At 36.5% G+C, this 25,885-nt stretch overlaps 1 protein-coding gene across 1 annotated transcript in view; it reads right to left on the bottom strand.

Annotated features, from left to right (window-relative positions):
- The window catches only part of LOC149549291 (cytosolic endo-beta-N-acetylglucosaminidase 1-like), a 231,080-nt gene that overhangs the window by 139,207 nt on the left and 65,988 nt on the right, over nt 1-25,885 (bottom strand). Inside the window, exons 7-8 of the mRNA XM_089792735.1 lie at nt 18,403-18,484; nt 2,969-3,049 (exon numbers count right to left, since the gene is read on the bottom strand). Coding sequence (XP_089648861.1) covers nt 2,969-3,049; nt 18,403-18,484 — 163 coding nt within the window. The remainder of the gene's footprint in view (nt 1-2,968; nt 3,050-18,402; nt 18,485-25,885) is intronic.

The raw sequence follows: 25,885 nt of genomic DNA, 5'->3' as shown, positions 1-25,885 counted from the left end.
CACTTCAAAACAATCCCTAGTATTGTTTCAACTTTCTTCCGTCTTCTTCCTTTAGTTTTAATGTTTGTAGATTGGAGAGAATGAATTGCATGAAATTATGTAATTACATGTAATTCGATTGCATATCCTTATGACATGTAATCCAATAATTTCCCTCATCTAGTTTGACTGGGTCAAAGTTGGTTGAGTTGCTCCCACTTTTTCCTCCACTTTTCTCTCAACTCCTTTGCCTATATAAAGGAGGGTCCTCTCATTGTAAAAATCATCTTTTATTGTATGCAAGAAAGCTCTGAAGAAACTGTGCAAGCATAACTTTGATTGTGTAGTACTATTTTGGATGAAAAATGAATACAAAGAAACAAATGGACCTGAACTTTGATTGAATGCAATTATGATTAGTGCAACTTGGAATCTTTGAGTGTAATTTGTGTTTGTCTTCTCTAATTCATGTTATTGTTGTTTGGTTTAAATAATTGAACATATAGAGTTAAAAAATAGTCGGGTTTGAAGCTTTGACTGGAAGCGATTGTGGTAATACATAGACTAGGAGCTTTGACTGTAGCTTGTATTACCTTCTTAATTCATAAAAATAGTTAGAATTATTTACATCTGGATGTCTTTGAGCCCCAATAGTAAAGGTTATTCTTATAGAATAGATTAAAACCGGGCTTAGAGCCAAACCGGTACGCTTTCAACTAGCCTTTGAGTTAGTGTTAGTTTATCGCTATCACTGTTTCCAACTTTAGATAGAAGTGTAGTTAGAGATTTCATCTTGCCCATTACTCACTTTGTGGGTAAGTGGTTCCTAAAAGTCAAGAGGAAAGAATATCGGTAATACTCTTTCAAAATCTCTTAACTTCTTGCTTACCTTGAGTTGATCCAAGGAACAGTGAGAAGGGGGAGTCTTCCTTTAAAGGTAGGAGAGACTCTGTCTTATACGCTGTTGTTGGTCATCCTATTTTGCAACTGGATATTCACAAAACTGTCGGTTGCAAAATATCAACCCAACAAGACCCAAGATATCTAGAAATGATTTTTGAAGAGAAAATCTAAGAAACTAGACATAGTTTTTTAGAAGAAAAATCAATCAAAACTAGACAGTAAAACGTCAATGAGTAGCTAGCACAAAATCCGAGACATAGATAAGCATACAAAACATGGTTTACATGGAAAACTAATAAAACCACTGTACAAAACCAATAAATTCTTGTCAAGGGAAAAATTATAAAACCTAGCTAGAATTTTATAAGGAGAAAAATATAAAACCATCCAAAATTGTTTTAAGGGAATATTATAAAACCCTAGAATAACTTTTTAGGAAATAATTATTAAAATAGATACTTTTTAAGATCTAATAGATATTTTATGGAAAAAAAATGATTAAAATCCAAAATTCAAAGATCCTCAAGAACTCTAGGTAACAAAGAGTCATCGAAAACCCTAGCTATGGCTACAATCTGCAAAAATAAATCTCATTTAAGAGACCCTTGTCAGATATGAAAAACACAATCTACAAAGGCGAAAACCCTAGCCACACTTGAAATGTCTCCAAAAACTTCAACAAAATCATGTGGGTCATGTGAAATAAGTTGCACGTGGAGCAGCATAGCAAACAAATGCGGCAAAATTGCATGAAAAATGTGACACAGAACAAAACCTTTGAAGAGACACATTCACAAGCAAGCAAGCACAAAGGAAAAACATGAGTCTCAGACCAAGATGTGAAATGTGGATGGAGGTGGTCATGTAGACCATTGAAGGGTTGTATAAATTATAACACAGCCAAACAAACAAACAACCTTTGATTTTTCAGATAAAGAAAAAACTATCAAAATGGCAAAAGAATAAATACGATCTACAACCAAAACCCACAAACTCCCAACAAAAATGCCTCAGAAATTGTAGAGTTGATTTATCTTTAAAAATGATTAATCAATTTCTGAAAAAAAAATCAACAACAAGAGTGCGAAATTTTATTACGAAAATTGCCAAACTTTAAAGAATCCCATTGAACCACTTTGATACCATCTTATGGTAAATTGATGTATTAAACAAAGGAGACTAAGGCTCCTTAAATAGATTTACAAAGTCGATTTTTCTAAATGAAACAATCGTGAATTGAAGATAGAAAAGAGAACTTCCTAAAGCAACTAAGATGACCATTAAAGAAACATTGCAATACTTTAAAAATCTTATCCTTAACTTCATCAGACATTTTCATAACAAATGTTTTCACTTAGATTATCGTGCAACCATCATTAATTAGTTATTTAACTAATATTCTAAAGTTTATTCAATAATTATTTAATATTTATCATTTATTTGATAAAAATATCAAATAAATAAATATAATTAAATTGACTTTACAAAATTATTTTTCTTTCAAACATTTTTCAAATGGGAAGATTAAACCATACTAGCGATTTATCATTTTCAAGGGGGGCACATCCTTATGGAACTATGCTTTGAATGGTCATTTCCAAATCGCACAAATACTGTCCAAATGCCTCTAAGTTCTTCTCAACCTCACATCTTGTCCATCCTTGTTAAACTAAACCATAATCAGCCCATTTTTACATTCTCATCAACATACACTAAAACTGGTACAAAACTAGACATCTCATGTCACAGGCAGAAATCTCTATGTTTTCAGAGTTGCATAAAGGTGTTTCAGCTTACCTTTGCCTTATTTCTTAACCATCTCTATCAGTCTTGACTATCTAAAACCTGTTGCAGCCCTCCACCATTGGAATTCATTCAAAATATAGTAAAACTATGGCTTACATATATTATTGTGATCTTTCATATGTTACATCTATAAATTTAAAAGCATTTGAATCATATTTCCAGTTGTGAAAATGTACTCACTTGTCATAAAACTCGCAATACAAAAAACTCAAAAAAGAAGTTATGAAAGGTGCGGAATTTGAAATAATAAAAAACATTGAATTGTTCACAATATACATACCTGAAAACTTTGGCAAGAAATATTGTTCCATGGCTTGTCCAAGACTTTTTGCCCTTCTATGCAGACTCCCTTTCCACGACCCTGGATAAGGTAAATTCATTCTCAAATGAGACCAAATCAGAAATAAAAACATTTCATGCATGACTCAGTATGATTACTATCTTATGTTTCTTATTTTAGACTAGAATATTAATTCATAGTAAAAACAAAAATTATCATAGCAATTGACATCAGCATCTTTCAACACTCATAAATATATAAGCAAATATAGATGGTTATCCACATAGAAAATAAAAATGACAGCTGGTGATTCTTGCATTCAATCTGCAAGTGATAACAATACAATGCTAAAAAATTATAGACCCATATATAGTCAAAACAAACTGAATCAACTGAGTTTAAAACCTTACAACTTTTATGATACTACTGATTGGTTTCTGATCATTAAAATGGACAAAATTCAAATGCTGGTAACTAATATTCCTTCATGAAAGAGAACACTTTTAATTAAAATTTTGTCCCCAAGTCTAATTATGAAATCTACTACACATTGTCAAAAATGTACATATCACTTTTCCCTTTGACGGAAAGGTAGCACCCATGTGCAAAGTGTAAAGCCTAAATGCAAATAACCAATGAATTCAATGATCGCAAAAGCAAAAGCAAAAGGAATGACCATAAAGCACAATTTTCCAGATATATATTTCAAAGATGTCCATGAATTTTCACACTTTGCATAAAACTATAGAAAATAATTTTGCCTTATCAATACAAACTGTGGCATACATATGTCATGGTTTTACTGATAAAGACAATTTATGTTTTTAAATGAAGTTAAATTTAAACACATTCAGTTAGAAGTGAACATTGAAAATTGCCTAGATGAAGATTTGACATTATTGTAATAAAATGTCATATTTTAATAACATCCGAAAAATAGATGTTCCAAAACAACAAAATATAATATTATTTGGTTTGTTTTGTTCTTTATAGATTTTCTAGTGAGTAAAATTAAAAGCGTGCAATGCAATGAAGATTCTCCTTAAAGAATGGATTTAATTCATCAAAAAGTGTGAATCTATTGCTCATTTGAATAATAGTTTGGCTAACTGTGGCGGAAAAGAATGCATGAGTTTTTATTGAACTGTCAAAATTTAATCCTCTGATAGAGTTAGAGCATATGCATGCATGAAACAAGTTTCACTATGTCATACAGTCATACCTACTTAACATTTTTCCTACAATACCCCAATAAATTCAGGGTACTAATACCTCATGTTTTGTGTATTTATTCTATGTTATTCCTGGTTTCCGAGACGGGCACAATAGGGAGCAGGGTAAAAAGTTTCAAGGATGACTTTTTCAGGCCATTTTTGAGGATGGTAGGGGATAGAAAAGCAGGCAGTTATATAAATAACAGGGAAAATTTAAAATGTGTATGGAAATTTCATATATTCATATGATAACATTCATAAAGCATTCATCATATTCTAATATTCATTATAAATCCTCAATACAAAGCATTTGTATCGAATTGAAAGTTCACCATGAGAGTCAAATAAATTAGCAAATGTCAAGACTTAATTGCTTTCAGAATTCATTGTCATTAAGCATATGATATTAAAAACTAGCATGCAAGTTATGAAAAAATGCCCACAGGTTGCAGAGTTCACTTTATGAAAATATGAAACCAAAGAAAGTATACTAATGCTTTTAATCTGCATCTTTGAATCCTGCTTCACAATTAGAGTCCCCCTCTAAGTCACTGCCACCGTGAGGGTTTGCCTCATTGTAATGAGTTAATAACCCTGCCAAATTTTCCTTCGACTCAAACTCAAAACCTTTGTAAGTGTCCCCTTTTAGCCCACCATCATTGGTGGTTTGGTTTAGTCTATCATTGACCCTCGTAGCATAAGTTGGTTAATTAATGGGTCTTAGTTGGCAGAACTGGAGGTCAATTTCCATTTCAGGAGATAGAAGAGTTTAGGATTGATCTTTGTTTGGTTCAGGAGGTAGAAGTGTCTATCCCAGGAAAGCAGGGTTTATAATTATAGAGGGGCACCTGAACAGGCTCTAAACAGTGTTGAGCATTGGCATCCTTGGCTTGTGCAGTTTTTTAGGGACATTCACAGAGCTACTAGTTTTGGAAAAGCACCTAGTCACATAGCTTATGCACTTGACTATTATGATTCCCAACTTACTTGGTGATTTAAAGTTGATGGCACAAATTCAATTTAATTAAATTATTAATAAAGTGAACTTTATTATAAAATCTATTATAGAGTTTAAAATAAATGGGAGCCATGAGACATCATTAGAGTGCATTGATTGACTAAATTAATTGAGCACCTCAATTAAGGAGTTTATAAAGTAATATTAGAATTTAGAAAGTCAATTTGAGCAATTTAATAAGTCATTAAGGTGAATCGAGAAGCCTCTTTAATCGAACCTCATGAAGGATTTATAAAAAGAGCAAGTGCAAATTAAATTCATTATGCATATGTGAGCTTTTTCACTTGTTTTCTTGGAATTTGGGAATCGAGTATAAGACAAGGGTTTTTGCACCTTATCAGCATTGGAGGGTGACAATTCTTTAGTGTTTTCAGTGATTTGAAATGGTGAAAGGCCCATTGAATCTTGCATACCAGTGACGACTTCATTTTGGAATCATATTTGTGCCAAATTAGAGTCGATTTACAGTGTTTAGTGGATTCAATAAAGGTGATTGCAGTTTTCAGCTTGGTGTGGATTTCAAGGTGGAGAAGAAAAAAAAAATTTGGAGCCATTTAGTGTTGCTTTTCAATATCAGGCCTGGGAAAGTTAAAAATGACAAACGGGTATATTGGAATAAGATATGTAATCACTTTTTTTAATGAACTGGTTTGTCTTTTGTTTATTGAAAAAGTGATTGTATAAGCAGAAAATGGAATCTGAAATTTTCAAACTCATTACATGGTGAAAAATCAGAAATTTTTGGTTTATGTGTTTGTTGTAATTTACAATATCATGCAAGATTGTACAAATGTATGTGAAGGATGTTGGAAATTGTAGCTCCGTCGATACAGATCTTTATCTCTAGGCATTAATACCGTTATGGTGACCTTCAGCTGAAAGGGACATTTATGATAAATTGTAACATTAAGTATTAACTTTAAGAAATTTGTCATTCAACATGCATTGAGGCATGGAAATACGAATAATTGTATTTGAAAATAAAGAGTCATTTTTGGAAAACTCAAGAGACCTTCGGTTGTAATGTGAAGAGTCTCTGCTCTTGTTATTTATATCGCTTCAAGCGAAGGACATTGTACACTTGAACATTTTATAATTAATAAAAGTCATTTTTTGGTTGTGGCTGGGTTTTCCCTTTCTTTCTAGAAGCGGTTTCCCAGTATATTTCTGTGTTTCTTGTATCTCTTATGTTGTTATTCTTGTTTATTTTAATTTCAGGGCTAAATCCAATATGGCATTAAAGCTAGGTTGATATCAGCAATATATGAATCTGAAAGAATATCTTTGCAATTGATTGGAATGGGATTCTTCATTCTATAAAGATAGAGATTCGATTAGATTTCTAATTATCTCATTCTCCTCTGCTTCATCGACAATACATTTGTGTTGTCTTGAGAGAGAGATCGGATTGTTGGCAGAGCGGCCAATGCATGATTTAAAAACCAAAGTATGAACTAATTTTGCAGGTGCAGATGTCCGTCTCTTCATTTTTGTGAAGTGCGCAGGAAGCAGGAGGATCATCTCTATCTAATGCATGTTGATGTCGTGTATTGTTGGATGTTTCTTTGCATGCCGTTCGTGGAACCAGTCAAGAGGAGTGATAGGTTCACTCACTTCAATCCATAACAGTTTCTTGATTTCTTCTGACACTCTCGTACGTTGATAACACTGCAAAGAATAGTATTTTTTATTCATCGTTTCAGTATTGGGAGTATGTGCAGTTTCTTTTGAGCTAGCCATAGATTCAGGGAAGTATGTGGATGATCATATGTTTCAGTGTCGATTTTTCTTAAGGCGACAATGTTTTTGAAAGAGTTTGTTCACTGCTTGAGATAAGTTCAATGTAAATAGCATATTAATCCTATATTAACGGAGGCATAACAAGCAAGATGGACTTGACATGAGTATGAGTTGTTCAAAACTCTTCGATCCGCAAGGAGGCCCAATTGCTTGGAAGGGATCCCATGGAGTCACTGGCCAATCACACTGCTATATAATTCTGAGAATTCTGCAAAACCAACATGACAGAGAGTTGTGATGGAATGCTCCTGGGTGGGATTTTAAGAACGAATAGCCTCCAGTTTCGTTGACTATATTACTCTTCACATTCCTATGCTGACTGTGCTCAAATTGCTCACATGATCTTCTTCATTTGTCGTTTCTGAACGGTAATATTGTTTATGCTCTTTTCTCTTGAATTTATGGCTTCCGCTAGTCCTTGTTGTCGTGTGTGCTTCAAATTTGTTTTTCCACAGTGCTTGCATCATATCAAAGGTTGTTGGCTTCTATTTTATATGGTAGTCTAAATAACTCCTTATAATCATATGGTACTCTTTCACCGTGTCGGCTCCATTTATGTCTGATCAAGAATTGCACACAATTATTGGCCCCAAATCTTCTTAGACCTCATAACTGTTATCACAGTCGTCCATTGGTTTCTCTTGGATAAATTATCTGCTGTGCTCACTTGTTTCTTCTTTTTCTGGCCCTTCTTCTATCAACCTAAGGTTGAACAACATATTGCGAGTGTTATAGCTCAAAGAGGAGGCAGGAAAAAAAGTTGGCAGAAATAGCAGGAGCATATATGGTGGACAAGGGAGCAGGAGCAGGAATCGTAGCAGACTACAAAGATTTAATGTTGCATACAAACTCTTGCTCTCACCAATCATGACAAAAACCTCCAACTAGACTCCATTCGAGTTAACCAATGGATGGCATCATTATCTTTACCACCTGTACTTTATTCAGTAACAGCTGGTCAGTTTTTGTTGTGTTACATGGTGATTAAGTGACACTTGAAATTATTTATTACCCCTACACCCCCTCCCCCACCCCCTGTGTCGTCAAACTAAAGATAGTAGTTTCTGGAAAAAATTGAAGATATCAGTTTCAAGGCCCAAAACTATTGGATAATATTGCTTGTATTATTAAAAGTTTTGTTACAAGCTTTTACTACCAGAGAGGAACAAGACACAAATGTAGAGCTGGCAAGAATCCAACGATGGAAAATTTTGCACACATCACTTGAAATGACACCTGGATCTGGAAAGATAATCATAAGTTTTTGTTATTCCAGAAAATAGATTGTTGTTATTGAATATAATTAAGTTTTTAAGAATTGATCTATATGGCAGTTTGATATTTATTTAATATCTCTTCCTTGCAGGATGCAACGAGAAAAGCTTGTGATTCTTCTGAAGAGGGAGATGTTTTAGCTTCAGAGGGAGCTTGTGATTTAGAGAGAGGATTCATTTGCTATCTCTTCTTGCCTGATGAAAGTAGTTCTTGATTGAGACAGAGTCTTTGAATCCCCTTCATTCTTACATATGTTGTTAATATTTTGGCATAGTAAGATTTTGTGACCCCTAATGGAAACAAATCTTAGTTGTGATTGCATTTCTTGCTGATTATGAGTTCTTACTCATGAGTTATAAAGACAACCTGATAACTCTTTCACTTATGGGAGATTCATAATGAACATCATGTAGAGAGAGTCCATGGTGTCATCAAGTTGAGAGATTTCGTGATGGGAGTTGGCAGTCATGTTGAGAGTCCATAACGGTATCACATTGAGAGACTCCATGATAAAATGCTGGTTCAAAACCTTACTAACTAGTCATTTTGAGAGATTCCATGACAGCATCATGTTGAGTGAGTGTGTGATGAAAGTTGAACGTGATTTTTGCAGGTTTGTCATGTTCAGAGATTCCATGACAGCATCACATTGAGTACGCATGTGATGAGAGTTGAATGTGATGTTTTGCAAGTTTTTCATGTTTAGTGATTCCATGATTATTAGTTGTGAATAAATATTTCCATCTATCATGTTGAGTGATTCCATGATTACTAACAATGAGTAAATTGTTCTCTTAGTGTCATGTTGAGTGATTCCATAAATTTTATAGGATCTATGTGATTAGATTTTATCATTGACATTTTGGTTGCAGCCTTGTGTGACTATTCAGCTAAAGATCCCTCTCGCTAAGAGGGAGCGTTGGAGATTGTAGCTACGATGGAGATCTTTATTTCTAGGCGTTAATACTGTTATGGTCACCTTCAACTGAAAAAGACAGTTATGATGAATTGTATATTAAATATTAAGACATGTGTCATTCAACACACATTGAGGCATGGAAATACAAATAGTTGCATTTGAAAATAAAGAGTTATTTTGGGGAAACTAAAGAGACCTTCGATTGTAATGTGAAGAGTATCTCCTCTTGTTATGTATTTCACTTCAAGCGAAGGACATTGTACACTTGAACATTTTATGATTAATAAAAGTGATATTTTTGGTTGTGCCTGGTTTTCCTTTCATTCTTGAAGGGTTTTCCAAGATGTTTATGCGTGTTTCTTGTATCTATTATGGTGTCCTTAATTCTTCTTATCTTAACTTCTAGGCTAAATCCAACATGGTATCAGAGCTAGGTTGATATCAGCAATATACAAATCTGAAAGCCCGTCTCTACAATCAGTTGGAATCTACAATACCGGGTTCGGATCTGGATTCGTCTGGCTCCAGATTCGCGCTCCGGTCCGCTACAAGTCCGCATCCCTAATTGGGACTATGGGCTTGTGTAGACCCACAGTCCCAATTAGGGACGCTGCCCAGACCCATCGCAGACCCAAGCAAATCCCGGCAGACCTATGGCTCATGGAGCCATAAAGTGGTCCAAAAAACAATAAAATTTAGTTTTTTTATAATTTTTTTGTTTCTAACCCTAAAGAAAGGAAAATAAGATACTTTTCATTCATCTAATCTCTCATTTGCTTTCTCATTTTGGTGTGGCCATTTTGCAAGTTCGAAGAGAAGGTTGTAGAGATTGTTTGTAGAGTCTCAATGCTGAGTGTTCCAAATATGCATTTGATACTTCCTTTTGCTTCTTTCATAATTTGTTTTTAGTTTTTATATTGTTCTAAATTTTTATCAAGTTTTGTATAAGTTCTGAAGAAAAAAATTATTTTTTTTTGTTATAGATTGCAAGAATCATAGAATGAATAGTCAAAGTTCAATGGGTGGGAAGGGATCCCAAAGATTTAAAATTTATTGAAGTTCTCCTTTGTGGAAATATACAACAAAAATTGAGCGATGTGTTGGAGGGGGAGCGTGCATATGGAAATGCAATTTTTTCCAAACCCAATATAGAAGCCCATATTACCGGGTTAAACATCATTTTATAGGCCCAATAGATCAAGGGATTAGCATGTGTGAAGGGCCCCCAGAGGGAGGTAAAAAGGAGTTGTCGACTTCTCAAATAGCAGCCATGTTAAAAGAACAACAAGAGGTTGATAGGTTAGTGTCAAAGGAGAAAAAAGATAGATCAAAGCAAATACCACCATCATCACCGTCTCAAACAACCACTAGACAACATCTCTTGCCACCTACCCCATCTACAGATGAAGATGAAATAGAAACACCCCCATCCCACAAGAGAGGCCCATTAGATAAGGCATTTCAAAATGAATTGAGAGAAATTGCTGACATAAAGGTTGGGTGTTGCCTCATTATGAATGGTGTTCCATTCAATCTAATGAGATCACCTTATTGGAGAGAGATGGTGCAAGCAATAAATGAAGCACCTTGTTGTTACCGAGCCCCTAGATATGAAAAGTTGAGAACCACCATATTGCATGATGAGAGAAAGAATTGGATCCAAACGGGGTTGAGCATTGCCTTTGATGGATGGAAAGAATGCAAAAACCATCCATTAATAAATGTGATTGTTGTCTGCCCCAAGGGGGCAATGTTTTTGAGGGCGGTTGATTGTGAAGGGCAAGTAAAGGATGCAAATTTTATTGCCTAACTTCTCATTGAATCCATAGAGTCTGTGGGAGTTTACAATGTTGTCCAAGTAATAACGAGTAATGCTAAAGTTTGTAAGGCTGCAGGTGCTTTGGTAAAAGCACGATATGATCATATCTTTTGGACACCATGCACCGTCCACTCCTTGAATTGGTGATGAAAGCAATTGGCACCCAAATTGAATGGGTGAAAAAGTGTATGAGGAGGGTGAGGAGAGCCAAATGTTTGTGACAAACCATCATATGTCACAAGCAATTTTCAGAACTTTCTCCCACTTGGAATTATTGAAGGTAAATTTTAAACTTTATATTTAGTTTCATTTATCATTTTGTGTCATACTTTATATAATTGAATTAAAAAAAAATTAACTTTTTACTTTTTTGTGTTATTTACATATTTGATATTTGAGATGTGTTATTCTATTAACTTACAATCTGAATTAACATGGTAATAGATTGCTGAAACGAGGTTTGCTTCACACACAATCATCCTTAGACAACTTGTGAGGATGAAAGAAGCATTGTCCCAAATAGTTATTAGCAACAAATGGGGTGGATGGAAGTAAGCCAATATAGAAAGGGCTAAACTGTAAAGGATATGATCTTAAGTGATGATTTTTGGAATAGGGAGGAATATGTATTAGAACTCACCGAGCCCATCATGTCTATGTTTCAGTTTGCCGACACTAATGAGCCTAGTTTGGGGGACATATATGATGCCATGTACTCCATGCTAGAAAGAATGAAATCAGTAGGTTTAAATATTTATACAATACTCTATCCTTGTTTATTTAGAGATTTTGATTTTTAATTTAATTAAGTTATTAACACTACATCAATATAACTTACATGTACATCATTTGACATTCCAGGTCATTCAAAGGAGAAAGCGGGATCCTGAGGAAACCTTGTACAATAAGGTGAAGAAAATTGTTCTACATCGCTAGAACAAGATGACTACACCTTTACACCTCCTGGCATATGCACTTTCTCCCAAGTATTATAGTGGTCAGATACTTTTTATTCCTAGTAGAGTGGCACCATACAGAGATCTTGAGGTTGTTGATGGGTATAAGAGGGCATTTAGCAGGCTCTTTAGCGAACCTGATGTGGCATCAAATGTTAGGAGAGAGTTTGTAGATTTTGTCTCTGAAAAATGTGCAAACCCTAATGCAATCAATGACCAAAGTAGAATGGATGCCATTGGATGGCGGTACTTACATGGGCACAGTTACATGTACCTCCAACCTCTTGCCATTAAGATCTTGTCACAAGTAATTATTTAAGATTTTTTTTTTCCTTTTCTTATGGCCACTTAGCTTGTAGAATTAGCACTCTTAAATTCCTATTGTATTGTAAAATTACAATTTCGAATTTTATTAAATTGTGTTGGTTATCTCTCTAGGTTGCGAGCTCTTATGCTGCTGAGAAGAATTGGAGTACATACTCCTTTATCCACTCAATGAAGCATAACCGATTGGGTTCAAAGAAAGCAGAGCACTTGGTATTTATTCACAACAACTAGCGCCTCCTGTCACGCAAGGATCTAAGATATAAAAGGGGCCAGAGAAGTTGTGGGATGTATTACCCAAGACTTTTGACTTGGATATGACCGTCCAGGATATATCTAGAATTGCCTTGCTAGATGTTGAGGAAGATAAGGAGGATGTGGCTGCATCTTGGGCTAGTGGCACCGGTTTGGGTTCCAATGATGAGGAAAATGATATAGATGAGGATGAAGCCATTGATCCCTCATATTTTGATGAGCCATTTGACCCTTGAAGGCATTTGCATCTTTGATACTATGAGTCTATGATCATTGATAAACTATTAAACATTTGTCATTAACTCATTTATCACCATGTTTCAAACTTTATTAAATTATTATCTGTCAATCAGATGTAGTCTATGTTTTCAAATTTCATTTTGCATTTTAGCAATTCAATGTATGATTTTATTTACAACACTAACATAGATTAATGATTGAGTATTTAATGTTTATCTTTGACATTTGGCATTGATCAATAATCAAGTAACATTGATATGTTCATATTATGAAATGACTTAGTTAGTTTTAAAACTATGCAAGTTTCTCTCTTTTTTGCACATATATGCATATATATATATATATATACTCACGAACCCACCCACAAACCCAAATGGGAAACAAAAAATTTGCCCGAACCCACGAACCCGAACCCCAAACCCAAATCGGCAACTTAGTTTGGAGTGTGATTCTTCATTCTATGAAGATAGAGATTCAATTAGATTTCTATTTATCTCATTCTCCTCTGCTTCATCGACAATGAAGTGTCGTGCTAATACATTTGTGTTCTCTTCAGAGAGAGATTAGATTGCTGGCAGAGAAGGCATTTCAAAGTATGAACTAATTTTGCAAGCACAAATGTTCGTCTCTTCATTTTTGTGAAGTACGCAAGGAACAAGATGATCATCTCTATCTAATGCATGTTGATGTCGAGTATTGTTGGATGTTTCTTTGCATGTTGTTTGTGGAAGGAGTCGAAAGGAGTCATGGGTTCACCCGTTTCAATCCATGGCAGTTTCTTGATTTCTTTTGACACTCTCGTACATTGATAATGTTTCAAAGAATAGTATTTTTTATTCATTGTTTTGGTATTGGAAGTATGTCCAACTCCTTTGAGCTAGTCATAGAGTTAGGGAAGTGTGTACATGATCATATGTTTTAGTGTAGATTTTTTTTAATGCGACAATGTTTCTAAAATAGTTTCTTGACTAGTTCAAATAAATTCAATGTAAATAGCATATTAATCATGCATTAACGGAGGTATAACAAGCAAGATGGATTTGACGTGAGTATAAGCTGTTCAAAAATCTTCAATCCACAAGGAGGCCGAATTGCTTGGCAAGGATCCCATGAAGTTGTTTGCCAATCACACTACAATATAAGTCTCATAATTCTAAAAAACCTTCATGATAGAGTGTTGCAATGGAATGCTTGGAGGTGGTATTTTAAGAACAAATAGCATCCAATTTCGTCGACTATGTTGCTCTTCACATTCCTACATTGATTGTGTTCAAATTTCTCACATGATCTTCATGCATTGCTTCTGAACGGTGATATTGTTTATACTCTTTTATCTTGAATTCATGGCTTTTGCTAGTCCATGTTGTTGTTTGTGCTTCAAATTTGTTTTCCCACCGTGCTTGCATCATATCAAAGGTTGTTGGTTTTTATTCTATATGGTAGTCTAAATAACTCCTTATAATCATACGATAATCTTTCACCGTGTCGGCTCCCCTAATGTCTAATCAAGAACTGCACACAATTGTCAACCCCAAATCTTTTGTAGACCTCATAACTGTTATCACAGTCATCCATTGGTTTTTCTTGGATAAATTATCTACTGCGCTCGCCTGTCTTTTCTTTTTCTAGCCTTTGTTCTATCAACTTGAGGTCGAACAACGTGCATATATGAATATTGCGAGTGTTATAGTTGCAAGAGGCGGCAAGAAACAAAGTTGGAAGAAATAGTGCAATGTTCCAATCCCCACAGTTGAAGATGCGATTCCTCTATATACCTTATTTTGTCTCCGTCAAGCAGTTGGAGGGTGTTGTACGGAAGGGAGGGAGTGAGCTAAAGGCAATGTAGAGTCTAAAGGGAGGAGAGACTAAGTCATACAATAGTGGCTATGAGGCCATATGGTGAGAAGTCATACGATGAAAGAGGTTGTAAAGTGAAAGGTTGAATGTGGTTGTACAGTAGAGGAGCCATACGGTTGTGGCTATGAGGTCATATGCTAAGAGGTCATTCGATGAGAGGCAAGACAAGGAAACGTCCTCCACAAAAGAAGTAACAACTTTAAAGGAAATTGTACAAAGAGACACCTGAATATATTGAGATTATCACATATAAATATATATATTCCAGACCAAAATGGTGTTCTAGATTTGTCAAATCCGAAGCAAAAAAATACAATGGACGGAATAAGGTGAGTTGATTCCCACCAAAACCGCAAGAGCCAAGTAGGGAAGATCTCTCACTTCAAAATGGCAAACAATACAAAACTCCAACAGGAATTTGCATACAATAAAACAATCCAAATCACATGACAACTACTGCTTACATGTTGTGCTTAAATACCCTTCGGAGGAACTCCCTAGGGTTTACAAATATAGCCGATGGCAAAACCTATGGAAACAATTAAAATAGAAATGAGTCTATATACTAAATAAATTGGCCCATAAGCAATGCTTTGATTATTTATTTATTTTATGACATAACAATTACAGTCCTCCTATCCCAAAATTTGCTTGTTCTCAAGCAAATGCAATGTCGGATGCTGAAGAATGTGTTCACCTTCCCAAGTCGTGTCGTCTAGCAGAGAGTGTTTCCAGCGTACCAAGTATTCCCTCAAGGTATGGTTTTGCAAAGTCTTCTCCCGTACATCGATGATCTCGGTCGGTTCTAACACGAGCTTCCCTTCTTCATTGAGTGGCAGAAGATCTATGGTTATTGAGATGTTTTGTCCTATGGCTTTCTTCAGGCAAGAGATGTGAAAGATGTTACGAATGCGGCTCCCTTCTGGAAGTTACAGTTCATAGGCAACTTAACCGATCCGGTGAATTACACGATAAGGACCATAAAAACATGGCTTCAATTTTTCTTTCCCTTTTGCCTTCAATGAGGATTTCCTGTACGGCTAGAGCCTGAGATAGACCAAGTCTCCCACTTAAAAACTTTTCTTGATTCGATGTCCTCGGCGTAGATCTTTTCTTGATTCTACACCCTTTGTAAGTTCTCCTTCAAGAATCTCAAGATGTCTTGCCCTTCCTAAAGCCAATCCCTCGCCCTTGGTGAGCACCTGTCACCTAGTACCCTGTCGATTAATGAAAGGTGTTCATACCCATATAGTGCTTTGAAGGGTGCCATCCCAATAGACATGTGATAAGTTGTATTGTAACAGTAGTCCCCCAGATGCATCCATTTGACTCATGCCCGTTGTTCTGCCGAAACATAGTTCCAGAGGTAGCCTTCACTTGTTCACAATCTTCATCTGTCTGTCTATCTGTCTAAGGGTGGTAGCTAATACTTGGTGACAATTTTGTTCCTACCAACCGAAACAATTTTTGTCCAAAAAATTAGGAACCGACCACCCCTATCACTAACAATGTTTTGGGGTAACCTGTGCAGAAAAAAACTTCTCTAAAAAATAAGTCGCCTAACTGTGCGGCCTGGAAATCTAAGGAGATGGTGAATAAGTACGCATAGTTCGTCAATTAGTCTACCACCACAAAGATACAATCCTTTCCATTTACCTTAGGAAGTCGAGTGATGAAGTCCATAGAGATATTTTCCCACTTCTGCTCTAGTATCGACAAGGGTTGCAATAGCCCAACAAGTAAAGTGTGTTCGGATTTGTTTTGTTGACAGACTACACATTCCCTTACATACTGCAAAACATCACCTTTAAGTCCTTTCCACAAAAACCTCTCCCTTAGCTATCTATAGGTTTTGAGAAACCCCAGGTGTACGGCCAAGGGTGAGACACTATTTCCTTCGAGATTTTCTGCTTCAGTTTGGATTCAGGCACTAAGTATATCCAATCCTTATAGTAAATAATGTCATCCACCACCTTGTATTGGTCATCTGGAGTGTCGTCATCCATTAGCTTACATGCAAATGTGTTTTTCAAATATTCCACCAATAAGTGTGCTTTCCAGTCAGCTGAAATCTGAGATAGTAAGCAAATGGCGGGTTTTCTTGAGAAATCATCTGCAACCACATTGTTTTTTCTCTTCACATATTCAATGTCGAAATCAAAAGCTTGAATCTTACTTACCCATTTTTGTTGCCTCTTCTTCAGATTCCGTTGCTCCAGAAAATATCTCGAACTATTGTGATCGGTACGGACGACAAACTTGGCACACACTAGATATTGTCGGAACTTGGTCAGTGCATTTACGATGGCCAAAATCTCTTTGTCATAAATGGAATATGGACGCTCCGCTTGTGTAAGCTTCTGACTGCCATAGGCTATAGGGTGTCTATCTTGCATCAATACCATGCCAATGCCCTCTTTGGATGCGTCACACTCTTCAATGAATGGTTGAGTGAAGTCAGGTAAGGCGAGAACCAAGCAAGTGCTCATTGCTTCTTTTAACTTATCAAAAGTGTGTTGTGCTTTTTCATTCCACTGGAAGGAGCCTTTCTTAGTCAAATTTGTTAATGGTGCCTAAGCTGAGAGAATCCTTTTACAAACGTCCGGTAATAACTGCACAGTTCAAAGAACCCTCGCAACTCAGAGAGCGATTTTGGTGGGGGCCAATCAAGGATAACTTGAATCTTCTCCTGGTGGACCTGCACTCCATATTTACTGACAACGTGCCCTAGGTACAATATTTCTATCATTCTGAATTAACACTTTGATTGCTTGGCGAACAAGAACTGGGCCCTCATGATCCCTAGGACTTCATCCAAATGTCTCAGGTGTTCTTCCCAAGTTTTTTTGTAAATAAGGATATCATCAAAGAATACCAGCAAGTACTTACGCAATTGTTTGTTAAAGATGCATTTCATGCAAGACTGAAAAGTAGCTGGAATATTTTTTACCAATGGTTGATCATCTTGGAGGGAATATTTTTCCATACCTAAGCGTTGATGCTAACTATGTTGTGTGGATAGGCAATTGTTGTGCACAAAGATAGTTTACCATAAGGTGTGTCCGGTGAACACAAGGTCAAACTACCGTACAACTTTGATGGAGCAGGGGAAGTTAAGTCGAACGAAAGGGGGCCAATACGGGACAGTATGGCTCATAACCCTTGTTGTATGGGCCAGAAGATAGTCATACGATCTATTTCCATGTGAGTTTGGTCTACCCACGTCACTTTTCTCAAACAAATTGTGCCATAACAGAATCGCAGATAGTAGTTGTGTGGGTAGGGTTGCAATATATCTGAGAGAGGGTCATTACAGAATCTCAATATAAAATTGTAAACTTGATGTTTTCCAGAAACTAATAAGTCTGAACAATGCCCAGTCATTTGCAGCAAATGCCACCAAATCAATGGACATGATAATTTTTGGTCCATTATAGTTGTCTTCCATGGTAAAAGATTGATGTTCAGTGGCATTGTTCTATAAATGGTTTTTCCCCTCATGTTATTTAATTTTAACAAAATACTACTGTTACTCTGATTTATCATTAATATTAAAATGGCTAAGCTGTTTGGATAGCACTATTACTCAATGATTGATTATTGATTATAATCTATGAAGCAAAATTTAAATTTAGAGAAATGCAAAAAAGAAAAGTAAAGCTAAGGATTTGACTGGAAAGTTTGTAAAATTTTGGCATGCATTTTGTTAGTCAAAAAATCAAAACCATGTTTAGAAAAAAGTGTTTGCATATCTTGCCTGATCAAAATTTGAGAAGAAAGGCAATAATTCAGGATAGTGTTGAGAAGAGGGCCAAGCTTGTCCCACAAGACCCCACCATCTGCAAGCACAAACAGTTGAAATCAACTAGTTGCCTTTTAAAGGTCGAATCATTTTATTTTTATAATTTATTCAAATATCATGGTATTTACGAAATAAATTTCAACATGAAATCCTTATTTAGAAATTCTAAGAGCTTATTGCTGAGAAAAAATAAATTTCCACTTGCAATATCTAACACCATACAATTTGCCTTCTTAACAATATGGAACTCGTATATTTTTGTGAAGTTTGTGAGGCATGTAAAAGAAAAAATTTAATAATTCTAATTAAAAGATGCAGACCTCCTGTGTGCATAGTTTGGTTGCTTGAAATTTTTTTTCACACAGCCAAAAAATGGCAATATTGTACATCAATAACCATACAATTTGAATCTGATGATTACAACAGAGCAACAATTTTCTTGATTAGATTCAAAGGTGTAAAAGAGGCTTATATTCCAGTCTTAGGAGGCACCCTTTCCTTACGCATGTAAAGTATCAATTTTTGAGCAGTCACATATCACTACAATACCTGTAATCGACAAATAAGAGAAATTTTCCCTTAATATATGGAATTGTATAAATATGCTAAAACCCTAGTTACAAGACTCGGATGTGGAAAGCTGATTTTTCACTCGACTTTGGCGTTCAGACTTGGCAAGGACCCAGCAAATTTAAAAACCCAAGAAATTCAAAGAATTTTTAAAGATTCAAAACTTTTTACATGCATCATTTAATTAATTAATATCATAGACACAATAATTGAGATAGATAGAAGCTACTTTGCACACATGCAATGGTTTACATTGATCACATAAGTAAAAGTGTGAATTTCTTAAGTAAATAAGTTAAACTAAATAGTACATTAGAAATATAAATTATTAAATAGTATAACAATTTACTATTTCTGGATACAAAGGAAAAAATTGCACATCTAGTGATACTATTTTTGATTCATATATTTGCCAAATCAAAGTCATCTTTAAGAAAATATTCTTAGATTCTCAAGATGATATGAGAGAAATTTGCTACCCATCTATCAATTGTAAGAAATACCAAGGGGGTAACCACATACAACTATTTAAAACAGATTACTTATTAGAATCAATTTATGAAGCAGATAGAACCCATAATCATAATAATCATAATGTATTTCATTATTTGCATAAATAAGATGTTACTCCCTATGTTGCACTTAAGAGAGGTGTCGGTGTGAATAAGGTATTTTACCTATGTATTCTTTTGGTAGGCCCTCTCCACCTATTATGTTTAATTAGTTCCTAGAAAATCTTTCTAGAAGTCTTTGTGGCCATGTGATCTTATATTGACATTTACTTCTTGTCCTAGCCTCTAGGTCATTTAATATTTATCATGTTAGTTGTCACATAGCATTGAATTATGATATTAAATTAATGTAATGTTTCTTTAATGGTCATCTTAGTTGTCTTAGTTATTTCATATTTTTGGATTCTGTTTATATTTGTTTCTTTTAGAAAATTCGTAATGCAATCACCTATATATTGTAATCTTTGTTTTCATTATTTAATATACGATTACCATTATATGGTACCAGAGGAAGTTGATGAGGTTTCATGAAGTTTGGCAATTTTTTATAAAAATTTGAGCCTCTTACCTAGATTTTTTACAGAAGTTTTTTAATCGTTTTTTTTATTAAAAAACATCTCTACAATTTTCCAAGGCTCGTGGTTTTCTCTAAGTCTCTACAAAGTTTTGTATTCTTAGCAAATTTGTGCCTTGGGATTAGTACCTCTGATTTTGTACCAACAACTCATTGAGTTCCTTTTTGTTGCATGATGTCTCTATCTTGTTGTGCGCCATTTGAAGGATTTTGCATGGTTTTCTTCTAAAGTCATGGTTTTTCTCTTGCATTGTTTTTTCACACACAAATCGTGGGAGCTTCCTCTACAAGAAGGTTTTATGAGTTTTTCCACAAAAAATCATGTTTCATGTTTCAGTGTCTAGATTTTTATAATTCTTTTCCTAACAAAAATTCTGGTTGACTTTTATATTATTTTACCAAAAAATTATTTGTTCAGTGTCATGTCCCCTCTTTAACTCCGTCTCGCAGAGACTTGTGAGTCAGCTTATTATGGGGTCTTGTAGGCTAACAGGGCTCGTTAGAGACCCAGTATGGTTATACAGTGTTCAGGATTTGGTGTTCTAGCAATTGTTGTTCAGTTTGGAGATGTTCTTTGTTTTTAGGAGGCAGTTCCTAGAAATTTGGGGGGTTATTCCTACTTTTTAGAAGTGATGATCAGGCCCAGGGTTGGTTCTCCATGAGATGATTCATTGAGTTCAGTTTCAGAGGAATAGGGTTTGTTTCCTAAGTTTTAGGAGCATCCCTAGATTTTAAGGATGAGATTGCCAGTGGATCCTTGATTTCCGACTTCAGTCACAGACAGGTAACAGGATGATTTCATGGTTTGTGATCTTTGGGGCATTTTGTAGCTACTTGGGTTATATTTTTAATATTTCCTAAGTTAGCGTTTAATATTTAAATAAGGCTAAGTTATAGCCATTTTGGAGTGATAAGGGGTTTTCAGCCTCATCTAGATTTCTTATCCTTTGGTGTAATAGCTCGTTGGAAAGGTCTTGAACTTTTCTAAACATTTCTCTTTTGACTCAGAGCATTTTGATGAACGAATTTCTTTCTATTGGGGAAAAGGTCATTTTCTGGATACTTGAACAGTTTAAAAATGAGAAATATATTATTTTATAACCCAACACCACATGGAAGCACTTTTAGGGTTTGAGCTAAGTTTGATGGGTTATAAGGAGGTAAAGACAAAGTTCGAAGGCATTATTGACATATTATATCTTGGATTTGTGTTTTGGGCTCTGATTGAGCTTTCAGCATTTGGGACCAACCTCACTTGCTTTGCCTATTTGGGACGTAGCCCCCAAAACAGTGGTTTGGATTCTTGCAATCACAAGCATCTTGGAGATTATGCATTGTTTCTTCTGGGGAACGCAATATTAAGTCAGAGTTTTACCTGGGGTTTGGGCATTTTACCCACATGTGGGCACTTTGCAGCTATACGGCCGGGCCTAGCAGCCATATTCTTTCCCACGTGCAGCATTTGAGAGCTAGATTCTAGCCGTGGCTTCCTTCTGGGCTCATATTTCACCTTCACGCCTTCAGGTTGGCTTTATTCTTGGTTGTAATCATTTGGATATTATTGTAAATCTTCATCCAGTTACATATTAGGCGTATATTCAAAAAATCTGCTTGAAACAACTTTGCTTTAAATATATTTGGAATACATTTTCAGAACTAGTTCATGTTATTGTACTTCTGTTATTATTTATTGAAAAATCATCAAAAATATAAAACAATCAAACCCTTCTACAACTTCTGTCTAGTTCTGCAAGAAAATTTTAATAACAAGGGAAAACAAATTTAAAAATATAAAATTACAGCAAATCAGCAAAAGAGATCCATCAAGGATCTTTCAGTGGTATCAAAGCTTGATCTTGCCAACCTATGGATTTGATTACAAATCTATGCATCCAAGAGCTAAGATACACAGATTTTATACATGCTGGAGAGCTCAACTTGAGCAAGGGTTTGGAATAGACAAGGAACCTATTATGGGAGAAGAACAGGTGGGCGGCACAAGGAATCAGGATGATGAAGAGAGAGAGATGGTGTGGACCCTATTCACTACTCAGCCCAGGATCACTCAAGCTTTAGACAGATTATAGGATACCTTGGAGCATTTGGAGATGGGTGGACACAAAGGCAGGCGAAGTAGATCAATTTCAGTGGCTGGTCGTCAGCGCAACCATCAGTCCCATTCTTCAGTTGGGAGCTCCCTTCGTTCCTCTAGGTGGCATCACCATCATACACTTGCTACAAATAGACCATTACTTCCTCAGTTCATACCAGGTGAACGGCCAGCACAGGTGGAACCACCAGAGGTGGGGTTCCAAGAGTCAGTTTTGGCAGCCACAGCTGAGTGGAGAGCTCTAACCCCCTAAGGTTAGGGACGTCTTCCCTCTTCCCCAATATTGTGCACAGCATAGAGATACAACTAGGTTCAAGGGAGATCCTGGTTATAGCCCACCACAGCAACAGCATAACTATGACCTCAATAGAGCTACTAGGAAGATCACATTGGCTACATATAATGGCTCAAGAGATACGAGTGCACGAGCTTGGGTTCACAAGTTGGATATATATCTTTCATTACGGCCCATGCCTGAGCATGAGGCTATTCAATTTGTTGTGTTGCATCTAGAGGGGATTGCCTATGATTGGTGGCACCATGGATTGGTTACCCAGGATCATGCCTTAGTACATTCCTATGTTGAGTTCACAAAGCGACTCATTACACGGTTTGACCGTGAGGATACAGAACTTTACTATAGAGAGTTGGCTCATCTGAAACAAATTGGTCATGCAAAAGCTTATATTAATGAGTTCCAGCATATTGCGGTTATGGTACCTGATATGCCCTAGAAGCGTAGTGTGATGCTATTCATTGAGGGATTGCAGGACAGGCTTAAGGGATTGGTTCATGCTTTCCGGCCGGCCACTCTTAAGGATGCTATTGATGTGACATTGAGACTAGACACGCACCTACTTATCCATCAGATAAAAAGCCATTCAGAGATTCGCGGCCTCCACAGAAGGCCAACTCCTCACAGTTCAAGGATGGTCAATCAACTAGACCTCCTAGGATGGACCCAAAGACACGAAATGATTTGAGGAGGAAGAAACTATGCTTCTCATGCAAAGAACCTTGGGAGCTCGGGCACTGTTGCATGGGTAAAGGAAATGTTCATTTGATTGAGGTGACTTCTAAGTTAGGAGATGAGAATGTGCCCGACACTGATATTGAGGATAGTACGGAGGATGTTGAGTAGGTACAGACACAGTTGGAGTTAGATACTCCTGAGCCCGTGGCGTCAGCCAAAGTAGCTATGGCTACTCTCTCCAGCTATCCAAAGTTTCATGCCTTCCGGTTGAGAGGTACACTAAAGGGCAAGCGGGTCACAAGCTTGGTAGACACAGGTGCTACGCATAACATTATTCATCAGAAGTTGGTTGAGAGAAGTGGGTTACAGTGTGAGGAGTTTGGTGGTTTCGGAGTGAAGGTGGCAAATGGTGCAGTTTTGGGTTGCACCAAACGGATTCCAAAGTTTAGTATTCAGATTCGGGATTATACTCTGACCGATGATTTTTATGTGCTTCCTATCGAAGATTATGATGTGGTTTTGGGCATGCAATGGTTACAGGGTATTGGGCGTCACCACCATATGCAGTCAGAGTTCCTTTCTGGGGGGAAGAAGGTTTTTTTGAGGGCAACTTCAGATGGTGGACCTAGAGAGGTGACTTCTCGCAGGATGGAGACTATCCCTAGACGTAATGATGTGCTTTGGGCTACGCATTGTTTGGTCAAGTCCAAAACACCCACACCTCAAGATGATCGTGTGTTTCATGTTGATATGCAGTCAGTGATGGATCATCATGGGAGAGTTTTTGGTGACATCCCTCCCAAAGTGCCCCCAGATAGAGGTTTTGAGCATGGTATAGAGTAAGAGAATGGAGCAAAACCAGTAATGACTACACCATATCATCATCTTAGGGCCTACAAGGATGAAATTGAGAAGACTATTCATGAATTGTTGGATATGGGTTTCATTCGACCAAGTTCTAGCCCCTTTGCTTCCTCTGTAGTGCTTGTTAAGAAGGATGGGACTCTACGGATCTGTATAGATTACAGAGCGTTGAACAAAAGGACAATCAAGAACACATCCTATTCCACGCATTGATGAGTTGTTGGATGAGCTTCATGGAGCTATTTACTTCTCTAAGATTGATCTTCACTCAGGCTACCATCAGATATGTGTACGCACAGAGGATGTACACAAGACTGCCTTCCGTTGTCACTATGGACACTACAAGTTTCTGGTAATGCCCTTTGGCCTTACCAATGCACCAGCTACTTTCCAGTCATGTATGAACCATATCTTCAACTAGCAATTGAGGAAGTCAGTTCTAGTATTTTTTGACGACATATTGATTTACAATCATAGTTGGGAGGATCATATCAAATATGTTGAGGAGGTACTTAGCATTATGGAGAGTTAGTCTCTATTTGCTAAGCTATCGAAATGTGAGTTTGGATTTAGGGAGGTATTATATTTGGGTCATGTGATCAGTGCTGATGGGGTGAAGGTGCATGAGGAGAAGATTCAGGCGATTCAGAATTGGCCCAGCCCTCAAAACATTATTGAGTTACGTGGATTCCTTAGTTTATGTGCTTATTACAGAAGATTTGTGAAAGGTTTCTCTCAGTTGGCAGCACCTTTGACAAATCTCACAAAAAAAGAGGTGTTCAGATGGACAGAACTAGCATAGGGGATCTTTGATAGACTCAAGGAGGTTATGAGTACTTGTCCCATTTTGGCACGACCTGATTTCTTGCAGCCATTTGTCCTAGAGTGCGATGCTTCGGGCTTGGGTATAGGAGCAGTGTTGATGCAGAATAGACACCCTATTGCCTATGAGAGCAGGAAGTTGCAAAACAATGAAAGGTTGTACTCTACCTATGATAAGGAAATGTTGGCCATTATGCATGCATTAGCCAAGTGCAGACAGTATCTTGTTGGCAGCAAATTTGTGGTAAGAACTGACCATAACAGCCTAAAATATTTCCTAAATCAAACAAAGCTCAATGATCAACAGCAAAAATGGGTTAGCAAAATTCAAGCTTATGACTTTGATATCGAATTCATAAAGGGGAAGAATAATACTGTGGCTGATGCACTCTCTCGGAAACCTTCATTGGCTGCCCTATGTTCATTGAGCGAGATTTCAGCAAATTGGTAGTCTCAACTTTTAGTTGAGTACTCCAAGAATCATTGTGCTTGTGAGATCATGGAGGGTTTGATAGTGGATACAAATATAGTGTGGTAGATGATATTATTTACTACAAGGGCAGGGTTTATCTTGTTTCGGGTTCTCAATTGAAGGAACAAATTTTGCATGCTCTCCATGATACTCCTATAGCAAGACATCTAGGATATGGTAAGACTTACAAGGAGGTTCATGAGAGATTCTCTTGGAAGGGTCTCAAAGATGATGTTTTACGCCATGTCCGTGAGCATATGACTTGTCAACAGAACAAGTCGGAGCATACCTACCCAGCGAGTTTATTGCAGCCCTTACCTATACCAAAACAGAAGTGGACAGGGATCTCTATGGATTTCATTCTAGGTCTTCCATGGGTTTAGGGGAAAGATTGTATTTATGTTGTTGTGGATAGGCTAACCAAATATGCCCACTTTTTTCCCATTGCATTAGATTTTACGACATCATAGGTGGCTGAGTTATTTTTCAGAGAGGTGTTTAGACTCCATGGTCTTCCCAAGACCAGAGAGAGTGATAGGGA

The sequence above is a fragment of the Cupressus sempervirens genome, chromosome 7 (genome assembly GCF_028749045.1).
Source record: "Cupressus sempervirens isolate cs-2001-9-10 chromosome 7, ASM2874904v1, whole genome shotgun sequence".
Taxonomy (NCBI): domain Eukaryota; kingdom Viridiplantae; phylum Streptophyta; class Pinopsida; order Cupressales; family Cupressaceae; genus Cupressus; species Cupressus sempervirens.
Note: the sequence above shows the minus strand (reverse complement) of the source record. Positions and strands in the feature narration are given on the sequence as shown.